Genomic DNA, 15,959 nt, shown 5'->3' with positions numbered 1-15,959 from the left:
CTTATACAAAGGTCCCCCGGCACATCTCAAAAAGGGGTGGAGCGTGCAGGGAGAAGGAGTCTGTCGTTGACTTTCATCCGACGGTGATGCAAGGCGCATCCTACTGCTGGCGACCCGGGGTACCGGGGGATTTGATCCTCGGGGACGCTCATGGCTCATCACTTTCCTTCGAAAAAGCAGACACGGACGGACCCGGCACATCTCAAAAATTTGTGAAGCAGGAGTATATCTTAAGCCAAAGCTTTGAATTTCCATCGAGTTTCGTAGCACGCACGGACCCGGCGAAAACCAAACAAAACACAAACACAAACACACGGGCCAAAACAGAACAGAACACCTCTCCTTTCCCTCCCCGCTCTCTCTCTCTCTCTCTCTCTCTCTCCCTCTCTCTAGCTCCGGCCAAACTCCGGCGGCGCGGCGGCGAAAGAAGGAAGGACCACCCGATGGGGAAGAGCAGGGGGCGGGCGTCCAGCAGCGGCCTGGCGGCGTCGCTGCTGCCGGAGGCCCAGGGCGCCGTCCCCGTCGTGGGGTTCGGGGGCTACCACGGCGCCTCCCGCGTCGAGCCCGCCGCCGCCTCCTCCGCCTCCGACCCCGACGGCTCGGTTCGCCTGCCTCCCGTACGCCCCCATCTCCTCCTCTCCCCCATAAACCCTAGCTACGACCCTAGCTCGCTTCCCGGCTGCCACGTAGCCGTGCTAGGGTTTTGCTCCGCTTCAGATCACCGGGAATCTCTGTCTCATGCGTTGTTGTTTCGCCGATTTTTTCCAGGACGTGGATGCCGAGGTGCTGCAGCACCTGCGGAGGCTCGGAAGGAAGGATCCCACGACGAAGGTCACCCAGATTTCTCACCCCGTCTCCCGTTTACTCCCCCATCTCTTCCTACCTAGCTGCCCCCTGCCTTTGCACAGTACCGCAATCTGCTCAGTCGTGACTTGCACCTCAAATCTACTAGCAATTATTGTCTGCCTATAATTCTATTGTCTATTGTTTATTGTCAAGAGAATAACACGCCATATAATCATAACGTAAAAGGGCAATTTAGGCATGTTTGTCCTCTAAATGAAGTGAGGAAGATACCGCTGTACTGCACTGCACACCAAGTTTTGTTTCCTTTCCAAAAGCATATGCTACCTCAAACCGTCTGGTGCTTCATATCGATTCTTATTAGAGGCAATCATGCTACCACTCTTATCACCCCTGTTGCCTGAATCATGCTATCAAGGTTGATTACTCTCTCGCTCACTTCTCTTTTCTTCTTCAATGCAGCTCAAGGCGTTATCCACGCTCTCTATGCTCTTTGCGCAAAAGCCTGGCGAGGAAGTTGTGCAAATAGTACCGCAATGGGTATTTTCCTCATTCACCCCGTTTGCACTGTCATAGTAACATTGTATTCCTGTGGTCCTCATCCGAGCATTAAGCGATGCTCTTTCTGGCCTGAATTCAGTCTTTAGCAACAGCTGCAATGTTTCTGTGGGAATATGCCAGTTGCCATGGTAGTCTTGTTTCCAACACGTAATGTTGTTTCATTCAATTCATGTTAAACATAGCTGTAGGTTAACATCTGCCTCTCTGATCCGTTTAATCAGATTGAGTGTATATGCTAATAATGGATAGAAGGACGGAATGCACCGTTATTTCTTAAGTGTTTTGCTCAAGCTTTTGGTGACAGGATGTTGTTTTTCTGAGTATTCTGTTCCCTTTTTCACGTAGTGATACTTAGATTTGTTTCATGTTATGTTTATGCCATTTCCAGAAAGTAGGTACCTACAATATCTGAATTCTTTATTTTACAGGCATTCGAGTACAAGAGGTTGCTGCTTGACTACAACAGAGACGTTCGTCGTGCTACTAATGATACCATGGCTAGCCTAGTGTCCGCAGTCAAGTATGAACATTTCCTTTCATCAAACTGTTATGCACGTGGTCCGTGCTTTACTGCTTTTTTATTAACTGTGTTGTGGCTTTTGGTCCAGTTATTGAAGGCCTTCTGCTTATAATTAATTTTACTCCCTCCTTTTCCAAATACTTGATGTTGTTTATTTAAGATGTGTTTCTAAATACTTTGACACATTGAAGTCCCAGTGCATTCTCCTAAATTTCCCTTCTGTAAGATTTATCCATCTCCACTAGATTCTTACTTCTGCTTGAGATATTACTGGGGTATTTGGCCAGCGTGTATGAAAAATATGATCACATATATGTGTGTTTACACAAAAGCGACAAAATATCTAGAAACAGAGTAATCGTACTTTGCAAATTCTGTCAATCAATAATGGTCATGCATGTTTCAACTGAAATTTTCAGGAAGGGTCTAGCTCCACATCTCAAGTCTTTGATGGGTCCTTGGTGGTTTTCTCAGTTTGACCCTGCTACTGAGGTTGCACAGGCTGGCCGACGTTCATTTGAGGTGCGTATTATGATTATTCCTTTGTCTGGTTGATGATATTGCCTGCAAGTCATTGTCAACTGGAGCTCCATCTAGATTTTGCATTCATTTTCATCCGGGATGATTTTCTGCTGTAAACTAAAACCCACTAGCTTGGAAGAACTAAAACCTAAAGCCAATCAACTACAAAATATTTGCCCTTGATGCAGTAGCATTAATTAATCTCATTTTAAAACATAGTTAGGGCATGTTGGCCTAGTCTGCTGTTCATATAATTTTCCTTAGTTTACTTGTATTTTGCTCTTGAGGAATGTGTTATGTTGGTTTGTTATACTGACCTGTTGATACATAAAGAAGTAAATGCTTTCACATTCTTAAAGTGTGATTATATGAGCATAGGTGCTGTGTGCACCATATCATTTGAGATAACTTGCAGATTTTAGAAATTTTAGAACATCTTTGATGTAGTGTGCTGTAACATGTGAACCTGCAAAACCATATAATTAAGACCCGCTGTGGCCTGTGCATAAAAAGCTTATAGTCACCTTTAAACCGGTACCCATGATCGTATGACTTTCTAACTTTTTTTCTTATCTGTTTGTAGGCAGCATTCCCACAGTCAGACAGAAGGATGGATGCCTTAATGCTATGTGTGAAGGAGACGTTTCTGTACCTAAATGAGAATCTTAAGTTAACAACACAAGCCTTATCTGACAAGGTTACACCGATGGATGAATTGGAAGATATGCATGAGAGGGTATGCTTTATGGTCTTAACCTGACATGCAATTTTTTCATCAGTTATCTTCATGTTTAACCTGTTTTGTTCTGAATGTAGTACGATTTAAAGAATTTTAAGCTGCTATATGAATTGATCACTTTTGCAACCTTGCAAAGCAGATTGATTAGTGTGCGTGCAATCTGTTATACAGATAGACCTGTGTGTGCTCTTTGTGCTGTGCAAAATGGTTCTTAGATTTGTTATGGCTGGTTTTGTGGTAGTCGATTGTGCTCTGAATTTGTTGCTTGAGTGTATTTAGCATTAGATGCATCATTCACAACTTTTGCTGCTTCCTGTCATTACTACGAATCTATATGCGCGTAGAGACGCTGCACTACTCCATGGTCACCATGAGTGGCTTGCAGCAGGGGGAAGGGGGTAACCCAAATTTTACTGCACTTTCTTCCTTGCATGCACCGAGGCATAGAATGCTATTCCTCCAGCCAGACCGAGCAAGGTCTGTGGGAAATCAAAATAAAAAATCCTTTTCCCTGGCAACAAACTGCACCCTGCGGTATGGCCTATGGGCCATCGCCCTTGTTGGCAACCCAACTCTAACCGTGTGAATTTGGAGCAATTTGATCTGGTTGGCACACAGGTCCTTGTTTTAGTAAGATTTCAAGGTTCCTTCAAGAGTACGTACTAGGACATATCACTCAGACAGTTGGTTTGTTAGTTTATTTTGCTCAGTGTAGCCTCACCGATGCTTATATATTAGAGTGGATTTACATACTTACATTGCGTGCCATACCTTCTTATAAAGGGAATTCACACTATGAAATGAAATAGTCAATAGTTATATAATTTTTTAAGAACATTCATTATGTTTAGTTGTGGATATAATTATTGTTCTTCACATGTCATTTTATCTGTAAATGTCTACTGTGCTTCTAGTACCTGCCATTGACTTTTCTATCTCCCTGTGTTAGGTAATATCATCGTCACTGTTAGCAATGGCAACTCTTATTGACATTTTGTTAGGAGTAAAATTACAAAGTGATGGCGGTGACAGTATGAATACCGAAAGCAAAAGTCATTCAAAAGTTCGATCTGCCACATTGTCTTCTGCTGAAGCTGCACTTTCTATGCATAAATATTTTATTGATTTTCTGAGGTCTAAAAGTGCTGTTATACGGTCGGCTACATATACTCTGCTTACAAGTTATGTCAAATATGTTCCTAATGTTTTCAATGAAGAAGCCATGAAGATACTATCTTCTACTCTGCTTGGTGCGTTCAGTGAGAAGGACCCATTGTGTCACTCTGCTATGTGGGATGCAGTTCTTGTTTTTTCTAGAAGGTTTCCAGAGGCTTGGTCCTATTGCAATATTCAGAAGGTTGTCCTCAATCGGTTTTGGCAGTTCCTACAAAATGGATGCTACGGGTCTAAACAGGCCTCATACCCTCTAATTGTTCAGTTTTTGGATTCTATACCACCTAAAGAAGTTGCTACAGAGCAATTTGCTTTCGAATTCTTAAAACATCTTTGGGCTGGTAGAAACCAGAGGCAGTTATCAGCTGCTGACAGTTTGGCTTTCTTTACTGCCTTCAAACAGAGTTTTTTGTGGTTTCTTAAAAGTGCGCCGAGGTATCCTTTTCAAATTTTCACTGGTTTATCAAATTTTGATTTCATTTTTTTGCATGTTCTCCAGTTCCTTAATAATTACCCTTTTTTTCAGAAATTCTGCAGGAGATTCTTCAGACTATATTCGCAACAGACTTATAACCAATGTTCTTGTCAAAATGGTTTGGCAAGATTACCTTCAATTATCATTATCAAAAAACATGGATGTAGTTCCCAGTTTGTTGTCTCAAGAAGCAGCTACTGATGATCAACAGCTATCTCATAAAAAGTCATTGTTGGCGGCCAATGTGCGCCACCCTATTTACTATTATCAGGATTTGGGGAAATGTATCGCTGAAATATTGGATGACATTTCGGTTACTGAAAGGCATTTGTTGGAAACTGCTTGTGAGTCTCTGTTGAGGGACTATTTGGACATAGTTCAGCAAGGGGAGAAGCTATCAAAATTTCAGGATCACGTCAACCAACTTATATCTTTCTTTCGTTCTTTAGATATACTCGTTGTACAGAATGGCAGGACATGGCCGCTGGAAAACTTAGCAAGACCGCTGGTTGAACGTTCTCTGCCAGCTATTAAGTCAATGGTAAGCTAGGCCACTGAATTCATCCATCTTATGTTGACTCTTGTTTATTTCATTTCGGGGTATTTGTTTATGCTATATCATACCAACATGCAAATTTGGCAAATTAACTTGATTCAAGTTTTTTTTGATTTGATGCAGGACTCCCCAAGTCTTGTTGAACTCCTTTTAGTTTTGGTTGAAATATTCGGGCCTGCCCCCCTGTTCTTGAAGAGTTCTGAGATAAATGATGATAAATCATATGTTGAGCTTTATCTGAGTTTATTCGATGCTGATTTTGTCCCTTGGTGCTTGGATGGGAAGTATAGCACCTGCAGCTCAAAGATTGATTTATTGCTTTCTTTAATTCAAGAAGAGTGCTTCTTTGACTCAGTGGTGTTTGATCATCAAACACACTAGAGCTAAACAAAAGCAATCTGTCGATCATAAAATCTCACACACTAAAGACCAATTTGAACTGCTCACACTTATACTTCAAAAAGTCAGAGAAAGAATTGCTGGTGGAAAGATGAAAATTTTGCAGAGAAGTGGTTCCCTGCCAGAACATTGGCGACATGATCTATTGGATTCTGTTGCAGTTTCTGTCTTCTGTGATCTGCCTGCTACAGATTCTCATGTACATTTTCTATGGTATGCACGTCTAACTTTATCTGCTCTATCATATGTTTTCTTGTTTGCTCACACATTCCGTGGACTAGTTGTTTCTTCAAATTTCTATCGAAAGTATAAGTGACGTGGGCTTACTAGCCAATAGTTATAGTTCATTTTGATTACCCAATAGTTGAAACTGTTCCTTGAAATACATAGCTGATGTGGGCTTGACTTGAACTTTATGATATATGTGAAATTGTAGTGCTGCACTTGGTGGCTCCAGTCAAGATGATCAAATTTGTTTTCTTTCTGCTGAGGCTGTTTGCAAAATTCGTGGATCCATTTTGAAGTCTTTGGCATCGGTACTCATCACATCAACTTTTGAGTGGACAAAGTCTTCACGTTTTCTGTTGTTGCCCATGGAACATGAGCATTCCAAGATTCTAGGGGAACAGTCCTTGTCAGCAAACCTTGAGATAGCTCAGCTTGCTTTTCAAGTTCTCGAGCGTAGCTTGTTTGCCCTAAAGACACATGAGGAAGATTCTGTTTTTTCTCATATTCTGTCTGCTCTGTTTATCATCGAATGGGAATGCAGCATGGCTTTAGTTCTTGCAGAAGAGAGTGATTTGAAAGGTCATAAGGAAGAAATCAATGTTGAGGCTTTGATGTGCAATACTTCAGATGATCATTTGGATGAGACAGTACATCTGAAGGCTAACCTTGCAGAACGTATACATGCTTTTCGCCAAAGCTTAATTCCATCCTTTTGGAATGACCTTCATTCAGGCACTTTGAATAGGCTGGTGAATATTCTAGCTCAGTCTGTCAGGTATGCTGTATTTGACACGGTAGACTTGCCTATTGATAGGACAGCAGTCTTATGTTCTGAGTGGGTGGTGGACATGTTGAGACTCATTTGTCTTGATCACATAAAGTTGCAAAGCTTTTTGATGCTTTGTTATCTGAGGGAGAATATTGGCCGCTCTGGGTGAAACCTTCTTTACAGAATGGCCATGCATCAGTGAAGATCCAACGCGAGCCGCTTACAACAGATGGAACTGTAAGAATCTGTTTCTTTTACCTCCATCCCACCAGCACTAGTGCATATTTCTGTTTGCACACTTATTACTAGCCATGCTCCAGTTCTCATCTACAATAGCATGCTCTCTCTCATTTAAATATCTTCTGTTCTAAGAATTGCATTTCTGTGCATTAACCAGAAATAGCACTTACCTATTTAGAATTGTTCAGCCAGGAAATATTCTAGTTGATATGTACTCCCTCCATCCTAAAATATAAGGCGTATAAGTTTAGTCAAAAGTCAAACCTAACTAAGTTTGACCAAATATTTACGAAAAAACATAAACATCGACAATATTGAATAAACATATTGTGAAAATATACTTTATGGTGAATCTATTGATACTGCTTTAGTATTCTAGATGTTCATATGTTTTTGTATAAACTTGGTCAAACTTAGAAGATGCTGACTTCTATAAGTAAACTTATACACCTTATATTTTGGGACGGAGGGAGTAATAACTATTTGTGGCTCCGGATGCCTGAGTTGTGAAATTCCGTTTAACAATATATATCATGCCTGACACCATGCGGGGCTGTGCGCAGGGCTAGGCCAGAGATGGCAGGATGAGTCTTAGCCTCATTATCTTTTCCTTCCTTAATTAATTGCAACGTGTTAAGAAAATACAAAACGAACCCACACAAAATTTGACTGAAGGAATACATAATTAAATATTCTTATGCAGAATATAAAAGCTTGAATAAAAAATTCATAATAAAATAAAACAGTATAAGTTTGCTTGCCATGTCACAGGCTCACAGCTACATTCCAGGAGCTGGGGCTGTGATACAGTAGTATTGACAGAAGAATTGCACAAAATTTGTGAAGAATTGGCCATTACTATACTGTTGTATTATTATTGTGCAAAGAAATAAATGCGCTTAACATGGTTAATTCTTTTGATGCAGGAACTTAAACATCAGCGGTTCGTTGCTTTTGTTGACAAGCTTGTCCTAAACCTCAGCTTTGGTGAAGTGATTTTAGCACCTCTTTCTTCCTTCTCTAGAGCATGGGTTGCTGCAGAGATGATTTGCACTTGGAACTGGAAAGGAGGAAGTGCATTTAGCACATTCTTACCTTCTCTTGTTCAGTACATGAAAACAGAGCCAGGTCTTGAGGTCAGCTTCGTGTCCCTGTTGCTTGACACATTGCTAGAAGGGGCCCTAATGCACGAGAGTAGTGACTGGGCACTGTTCAATTCTTGGCACCTCTCTGACAGTGAGATTGAGAAAATTCAAGACCGTTTTCTGCGTTCTCTTGTGGCTTTGTTATTTACTGCTTACACCAAGGAATCTGTTTTGAGAGAATCCGATGCACATGTACTTTTTGAACAGCTGCGGAGTAGTCTTTTTTATTGGTTCAGCAGTAAATAGAAAATGTTTAAGGACTCTTCCCTTTGTCATGAGTACAATCATCAAGCCCTTGACAGAAAAAGTGAGATTAAATGAAGCTTCTCCGTGCACTGATTTGTTGGGGAAAAGCATATTGAGTTGGCTTGAGGAAGCCATCTCTTGTTTGTCATCGAGCCCAAGGGAAGTAGCACAACAAGGTAGGCTGCATTCTAATTCTTACAAATTATACTACTATAATTTGCTTTTACAATTAGATAATATGTCATCTGTTACCTTGTCAGATATCGAGGATTGGATGCAAGTGGTGTTATCTTGCTTCCCATTGAGGATAACAGGAGGAACATCAAAACTGATAGTTAAGTTTGAACGTGAGATCAGCGATGCAGAAACATCATTACTGCTTACTTTGTTTTCGAGGTACCAGATTTTCTATGGTAGTGCAGATCCATCTCTGTCCTCTAGGGAAACTATCCTATCAAAAACTGTTGAACTTTTGGGAGTGAAACTAACAGCAGTTATGGTTGGTTATTGCTGGACAAAACTTGGTGAAACTGATTGGTGTTTTGTGTTCCGTATTCTACGTAAGTGGATAGAATCGTCTGTATTACTTGTTGAAGAAATGACAGACAACATCAATGATGCTGCGGTAAACCAGACATCCGCTCAAGATATCTTGGAGAAGCTTAAATTGATAGCTTGCACTATGGAAGACCTAACATTTACTTTTGCTGAATCCGCTTTGGTTACACTGTGCCACCTCAACCTTGTTGACAATCTCCATGAAACAGATAATCTCCCAAATCTGCAGCTTATTAGGTCAGGGGAGTATGCAGAGAGTAATGACAAGATGATGGAGAATATCCTCCGTTTGTTCTTGGCTTCTGGTGTTTCAGAAGCAATTGCGGGATCGTGTAGTGAAGAGGCTTCATCCATCATAGCTTCAAGTCGTGTGGATCATCTGCATTTCTGGGAGCTAGTGGCATCATTCATCATCGATGCTTCACCGCAGATTAGAAGATCTGCACTGGACTCCATGAAACTGTGGGGGCTTACCAAGGAATCCGTCAGTGGACTATATTCAATTCTTTTCTCCTCAGAGCCAATATCTCATCTACAGTTTGCAGCATACTCTCTACTTATGTCTGAGCCGCTCTGTCAACTTTCATTAGTCAAAGGGTCATCTGTAGGAGAAATAGGAGAAATCCCTTCGTCATCTCAGGAGTCTGAAATGGGTCAAAATATTGAGTCGATACCAGATTCCGAGAAGGCCCTGTACCTCAGAGATGAATTAACGGCCTTGATTGAGATGCCTACTTCTGAACTGGTCAAAACGGATCTGGTTGCTCTAGAAAGGGTATAATACAATTGTGATTTAAGTTTAGCTATATCTCATTTCAGCTGTATTTCTTAGTTTATGTGCTAATGCCCTGTTTTTTCACTCACTAGGTTAATGTCTTTGTTGCCTGGGCATTGGTGTTGTCCCACCTGCAGTTACTGCCATTATCATCCGCTACCAGGGAAAAGTACTTCAGTATGTACAAGATAAGATTAGTCCGAGCATATTGGATTGCATTTTCCAGCATATCCCATTAAAGACTGCTGCACCTAGCGGGAAGAAAAAAGATGTTGAACTCATGCCTGAAGCAAGAGCTGCTGCCGAAGCTTCTAAGGGTGCCATCACTACATGTTCACTGCTGCCATATGTGGAATCTCTTTGGCCTGTTGGGGTTTTGCAAATGGCCTCACTTGCAGGGTCATTGTATGGGATGATGATTAGACTACTGCCTTCCTATGTACGCACATGGTTTACTAGCTTGAGAGATCGTTCGCTGTCCTACTCAATCGAGTCCTTCACTAGAGCATGGTGCAGTCCTCCTCTGCTACTAGACGAGTTCTCTCAGGTATGGCATGACATTTTTGGCTTTACGTTTTCTTGTTGGCCATGCTTTATTAATTGTCAAAATACTCTGCTGCTTAAATTTATCGGCCACTCAGCCCTGATTTTAGAACAATAATCTGTTACCCACAAAACAGAGATGTTCACCGATAATCTTTGGGGTTTAGTAGCACTAGTAAGAGGCACATGCCTTCCACATATAGTTAGCATTGTAGTGTGAAGATAGTAACTGAAGGGAAGTAAAATAAGGTGGTATGTGCTTGTATGAAGATTGGACAGAGAATTGAATTTGGTTCCTGAGATCTGTGGGCAGGTATTCAGTCACACTTTGATTCATGTAACTCTGAATGGTGTTTCTTTACGTCATTGAGTAGTCATAATATCTTCTCAAGATGTTCAAGTCAATATACAATTTGGTATGAAGTACACTGAGAAAGAGGATTTGCAATTTATAGTAAAAACCTTTAAAAAATCCTTCACATCTTTCCCTTGGAATATCAGTCTGAGGTTCTGTATCTGGTGTACACCATTCAGCAAACTGTTATTCTGAAAACATCTAGTTCTGTGTTAACTAAAAATCATAGTGAATAATATATGCGCTACTAATACCGAGGACTCATTCCTTTATAAACAACAATTTGTCTGCCCATAACAATGATTTGTCTCACATTGCAGGTTAAGGAATCTATTTATGTTGATGAAACTTTCTCAGTTAGTGTGAACCGGTCGGCCTACGAAATCATTGCTACATACAAGAAGGAAGAAACAGGTATCGATCTTGTCATACGTCTTCCGAGCTGCTACCCTCTGCGGCATGTTGACGTAGAGTGCACGAGAAGCCTGGGCATCAGCGAAGTGAAGTGCAGGAAATGGCTGCTCTCTCTGACATCATTCGTCCGCAACCAGGTAAACATCACAAAGAAGCGGAAAGAAAATGTTAAATGCCATTGTTGACGATGACGTACGTGAGTGTGTTTGTCAATGCAGAATGGCGCGATCGCAGAGGCGATTCGGACGTGGAAGAGCAACTTCGATAAGGAGTTTGAGGGCATCGAGGAGTGCCCGATCTGCTACAGCATCCTCCACACGAGCAACCACAGCTTGCCGCGGCTGGCGTGCAAGACGTGCAGGCACAAGTTCCACGGTGCCTGCCTCTACAAGTGGTTCTCGACCTCCAACAAGTCGACGTGCCCGCTGTGCCAGACCCCCTTTTAAAAATGATGATCTTGTTAGGAATCACTTACGGATTACTTTGCTGAGAGAGGAGTATATCGATAGGTGTATATTCCCTAGGATACTTGTTTTGTACTGTGTGTTTACAAGTTAGCTGGGGGGATGAACGAACCTAGTCAGTTTTGGAACCCAACCTCACGGTTGCGTAAGCATCTACTGCAATATTGTAGCTCTTGTATGGTGGTAATTTTGTTTCGCACTTGGCAGCATACATTGCTTTCGAATTGATTTTTTCATCGGAAACAGAGTAAATGTCCCAGCTGCGATATCATGCTTTTGTTTTGAACGCTGTTGCGTCTGTGTTCATTCACTGAACGACACTTGTGTATATGTTCTGAACTATTGTGGTCCACGTATTCAGGTTGAATGGTACTGCAGCTCCCTGATTCTTTTTTATATCATGATTAGATTCAACTGTATTCAATTTCATATCTGGAGACCTTAAAACTGCTACTCACTTGTCTCTGTTCTTTGCTTTTGATGAATATAAAGTTACTGTTTTTTTTCTTTCGAATAGTCAGTTTTTTGCGACTGATCAGAAGTAGAGTAATGTCAGATCTGAGTATAGTCCTGGCAGTTCATTCTCATACGAACCCACAGAAACTCTATCCCTCAGATTCACATTGTTTTCTTCTTTATATTCGTGCTGGTCGAATCACTCAGTTTCATTATGTTTCTCTACGAATTCATCGAAGTTCAAAATTTTGAACCACACAACATTCCGCAATGTAGAGACAGTAATTAGCTCAGTTAACAGGGTGTATGATGCAAAAACGCCGTCCACCCACTCCTCTAAGCACATCAGCAAGGTCAGGCTGAGAACCGCAACCGTGACCCGGATCTGGCCGAACCGAATCCCGACGAGCATTCGCACCGGCGGCGGAGATGGGCGGCGACCATGGCGGCCACGGCGCTGGAGGGGGCGACTTCCGGCAGAAGGTGTGGAGCATGACGGGCGGGCCCAACTGCCGGCCCGTGCACTGGCGCCGCAACACCGCCATCGCCATGCTCGGCGTCTTCCTCGTCTGCATCCCCATCGCCATGAAATCCGCCGAGCTAGAGGTACCTCTCCGCCTACCCCCCGCTGCCCGAACCCCACCAAACCCTAGTCACCCCCCCCCCCCCCCGATGGTTCTGACCTGGCCATAATCTAATCGGGAGACGAGATCTGCCCATGTGCAGAATTCGGCTCTGCATTTGGGTAGCAGGGACAAGTAGAAATGTGGAAGTGATGTCTAGCAGGTGCTTCTGCTCCGTTTTGAGCTGCAGAAATCGATGATTTCAGTCCTTCTATTGATCCTAGATTCCTAAGTAGGGTGCCAAGTGTGGGATTTGTTTGGAATGCATTTCCTGGATGCTAGGATATGATGATGTTTCCTACGCTACTGCTACTCTGCTCCATGTGGCAGCGATGCGTACTTAGTTGGTAGTATTCAACTGCGCAGAAGTTCTCACGACTGAGCATGCGCTTTTGGTGATGCGCTGGAACCTTATATAGGAACTTGATATACAGTGTGTGATAACCAGTGTGTGTGCTGATTAAGACGTGTCTTTCTCACATGCTAGACAATTGAGAGGTTGACCGAATTCATCGATGTCACTGATATCAAGGTTCAGAAAACCGCTAAGCGAGCGGCGAGGCACCACTCAGAGGAATTGAAGATTAAGCGAGCTTAAAGCTCAAGTGTTCTGTACAGACAGAAAACAATGAAGGAATTGTGGGCATCTAGGAACAGGGAAGTAGAGGAGAGTGGCGCTTGTTCCAGGGAAGCAGAGGTGGCAGAGGCAGGGAAGGGGGCTACCACCAGTAGCGCTGTCATTGTTGATGTGCATGTGTGCGTGAAAGTGAAGAATTGAGAGGAAGAGATGAGCATAGTAGATGGATGGCTCATATTAGAAATGAGAGATGGCTCAGATTGGGTTAGCAGACTAGGGTTTGATAGCGGTTTTTACTGGGCCAACTCTGTAGCAGGAAAGAGACCATTAGCACGAGGCTCATACACCCTAATTGTGCTCTTGGGCTTTACCAATGCTTAAGTAGCTGCTTAGGGCCTAAGCGAATCGTTTTGCCATTGCTCAGCGCTTAAGCGCGCTCTTAGTTCCGCGTTTTTGAACCATGACTGATATAGATCAACTTGATGGCATGCATAACTTCATATAGTATTTCATAGTAGTGGCACTACTGCACTAGGTTGAACAGAAACAGAGCAGCGTTTTCGTCTTTTGAATCTCCTATCGATGCATTACTCTGACTAAAAAGTGTCGGAAGGAGAAAGTCAAAGACGGACTCGAAACTAGCAGATGATGAATATAAAGATGAAAGATTGAATGCTTTATCAAAGATAGATTTTGACTTGAACTTGAAGAACTCTCAAATCCCTAATGTATCGAAACCCGATGATAAGACAACTGGTAGGCGGCTCGTCTCATGCTTCTCCTCTCTAGTGCGAGTACTAATCCTTTAAGCGATACCATGTAATGGATATGAATAGCCATATATGTTTACCTTTAGAATAAAAGATTGAGTGCTTTATAAAGATGAAAGATTGAATGCTTTATCAGAGATAGCTTTTGACTTGGGCTTGAAGAGCTCTCAAGTCCCTAATGTATCGAAACCCGATGATAAGACAACTGGTAGGCGGCTCGTCTCATGCTTCTCGTCTCTAGTGCGAGGTACTAATCCTTTAAACTATACCATGTAATGGATATGTATAGTCATATATGTTTATCTTTAGAATAAATCAGGTCTTTTACAGACTTCACGTGTGCCATCTGCTGTTTCCGAATAGTTTGTGGATGATGCGCATGATAAGGTCTAGTGCTGATTGCAGAGTAGACATAGCATTAATCTGGCTTCCTACATAGTTGTGCCTAGTCCTAACAATCCGTGTTGGAATTTGTTGAAGACCTGTTTGTTAAACTCATCTTCGTTGAAATTATTACGTCCAAGTATTGCGGTGATGCTTTCAAGTTTCAACCTCTTTACATTGACTGATAGGTGTGTTTTTGGAAAGCTGGCTGCCATGGTACACTAATGAAATATATGTGATGTTCTGAAACAGAGTTCACTGCCACACCTTGAATTCAAATGTTATAGCAAAATGGTTCTTAGTAGGTTCCCCTTTTTCTTTTTCGTCGAATGGTTTTCACCTATATCAACCTTCATATGAGGCCATACTGATGCCACAACTGCCATTATAGTAACATGATTTACTTCTTTGTTGGGTAAGCAAGTGCTAATGGGTTTAATACTTCTATGCAGCAACGCCCGCATCACCCAGTCCGCCCAATCCCATCTCAGCTTTGGTGCAAAAACTTTGGCAAAAAGGAGTACTGAAGGCCGCACCGACTTGCATGGAGTAGCCCTGGTTATTTTTTTACCTTCTTTTGTCATAATCGAATATGTGCTCAGCAGTGAACGCTGGAAGTACATCCTTGGGCTTGTATGCTAGATGTGCTATGTAACTCTTTCGACTTTTATTATCACATACAAGGAGTGCCTGTTTGCAGTTCAAATAAACTCGTGATGCATAAGCTCTGGATTTACTTTAGGGTCTAATGCGGAAGCCACTATGGGTTGATCCTGTTGTTGAATTTTAATGGTTTCTTGCATTCCTGAACTTATGCCTTCGATTCATTTGAAATATATGGTCACCGCGATCTCTGAACGACGACAAGTATTGAAAATATGTTTGATCCTCTTGTGAGGTGTCTGGTACGCGTTCTAATTGTGGTGCCGTTTTGGTCTCGTCCTTGCTGGTGTTTTAGTTGTATAATCCCAATTTTAGTGCTTTCTTGTATCATCTCTGCCTGTACTTGAGCACGTCAATTGTGAGAAATGTATCCATCTTCAAAGGAAAAGGTTAAGCGCCTGTACAATATTATTATGTCATGAAGCCAGTCAACCGATCTACTACCTTTCTAAAAAGACACATGAACTAGAATAGAACATACAAATCAGAAGAGGTCATCCCCCAAACGCACGTTAAAAAACCCTAAATTCAATATAAAATTTAAAAATATTCAAATTTTGTCATATATTACAAAGTTGAATGAAATTTGACAAAATTTAATTTAAACTAAAACGTATAGACTACTCACTGTCAGTTGGGGCTGAGACTGGCCAATCTCGTAGTCGTTCTTCACCTTCTTGCCTCCATCTACACCGCCTCTCAACCCGGTCTGCATGAATCTTGGCTTGACACATCCATGAATGCAATATAGCCACGGGCCATCGCAGCGCTACAATGCGGCGTTGAGCCTACAATGTCGCACGCCTCAGGCCTAACTCCTCGTTTTGGGTGACTCGCCGAGCTTCGCGATTGGCGGCCTCGGCGGGGCTCTGGGCGTTGAGGTTGATGATCCTATGCCACTTTGGCGGCCATGAGGAGCCGACCAGCCTCCTCCGACGGCGTCCCATGAGATGTCGATGACACACTCTAGTAAGGGCCTTGTTGGCCTTCTCGAGGGCTT

General features: G+C 42.3%; 2 protein-coding genes across 2 annotated transcripts; both read left to right on the top strand.

Annotated features, from left to right (window-relative positions):
* The first annotated feature begins 443 nt into the window (after positions 1 to 443).
* LOC124657603 (E3 ubiquitin-protein ligase listerin-like) lies at positions 444 to 11,695 on the top strand. Its single transcript, XM_047196129.1, is given in 17 exon segments — positions 444 to 617; positions 769 to 831; positions 1,267 to 1,344; positions 1,794 to 1,885; positions 2,305 to 2,407; positions 2,991 to 3,143; positions 4,096 to 4,754; positions 4,846 to 5,335; positions 5,474 to 5,701; positions 5,703 to 5,962; positions 6,186 to 6,752; positions 8,011 to 8,353; positions 8,355 to 8,553; positions 8,638 to 9,710; positions 9,937 to 10,257; positions 10,929 to 11,159; positions 11,241 to 11,695. Coding segments are annotated over 17 exon segments (5,262 nt in total). The 3' UTR covers positions 11,469 to 11,695.
* A 621-nt stretch (positions 11,696 to 12,316) lies between these two features.
* LOC124653687 lies at positions 12,317 to 15,032 on the top strand. Its single transcript, XM_047192756.1, has 2 exons — positions 12,317 to 12,548; positions 14,749 to 15,032. Exons 1-2 carry the CDS (start codon positions 12,372 to 12,374, stop codon positions 14,821 to 14,823), a joined length of 252 nt encoding a protein of 83 aa, XP_047048712.1. The 5' UTR covers positions 12,317 to 12,371; the 3' UTR covers positions 14,824 to 15,032.
* The last annotated feature ends 927 nt before the right edge of the window (positions 15,033 to 15,959 follow it).

Source organism: Lolium rigidum, chromosome 5, assembly GCF_022539505.1.
Source record: "Lolium rigidum isolate FL_2022 chromosome 5, APGP_CSIRO_Lrig_0.1, whole genome shotgun sequence".
In the NCBI taxonomy this organism is placed as follows: Eukaryota; Viridiplantae; Streptophyta; class Magnoliopsida; order Poales; family Poaceae; genus Lolium; species Lolium rigidum.
The sequence above is the reverse complement of the archived record's forward strand: the minus strand, read 5'-3'. Positions and strand labels throughout refer to the sequence as shown.

Coding starts and splice junctions, on each gene's coding strand:
- LOC124653687 (XM_047192756.1), top strand. CDS start 12,372: ATGGGCGGCGACCATGGCGGCCACGGCGCTGGAGGGGGCGACTTCCGG. Junction 12,549..14,748: donor TGAAATCCGCCGAGCTAGAG/GTACCTCTCCGC, acceptor ACTTCTATGCAG/CAACGCCCGCATCACCCAGT.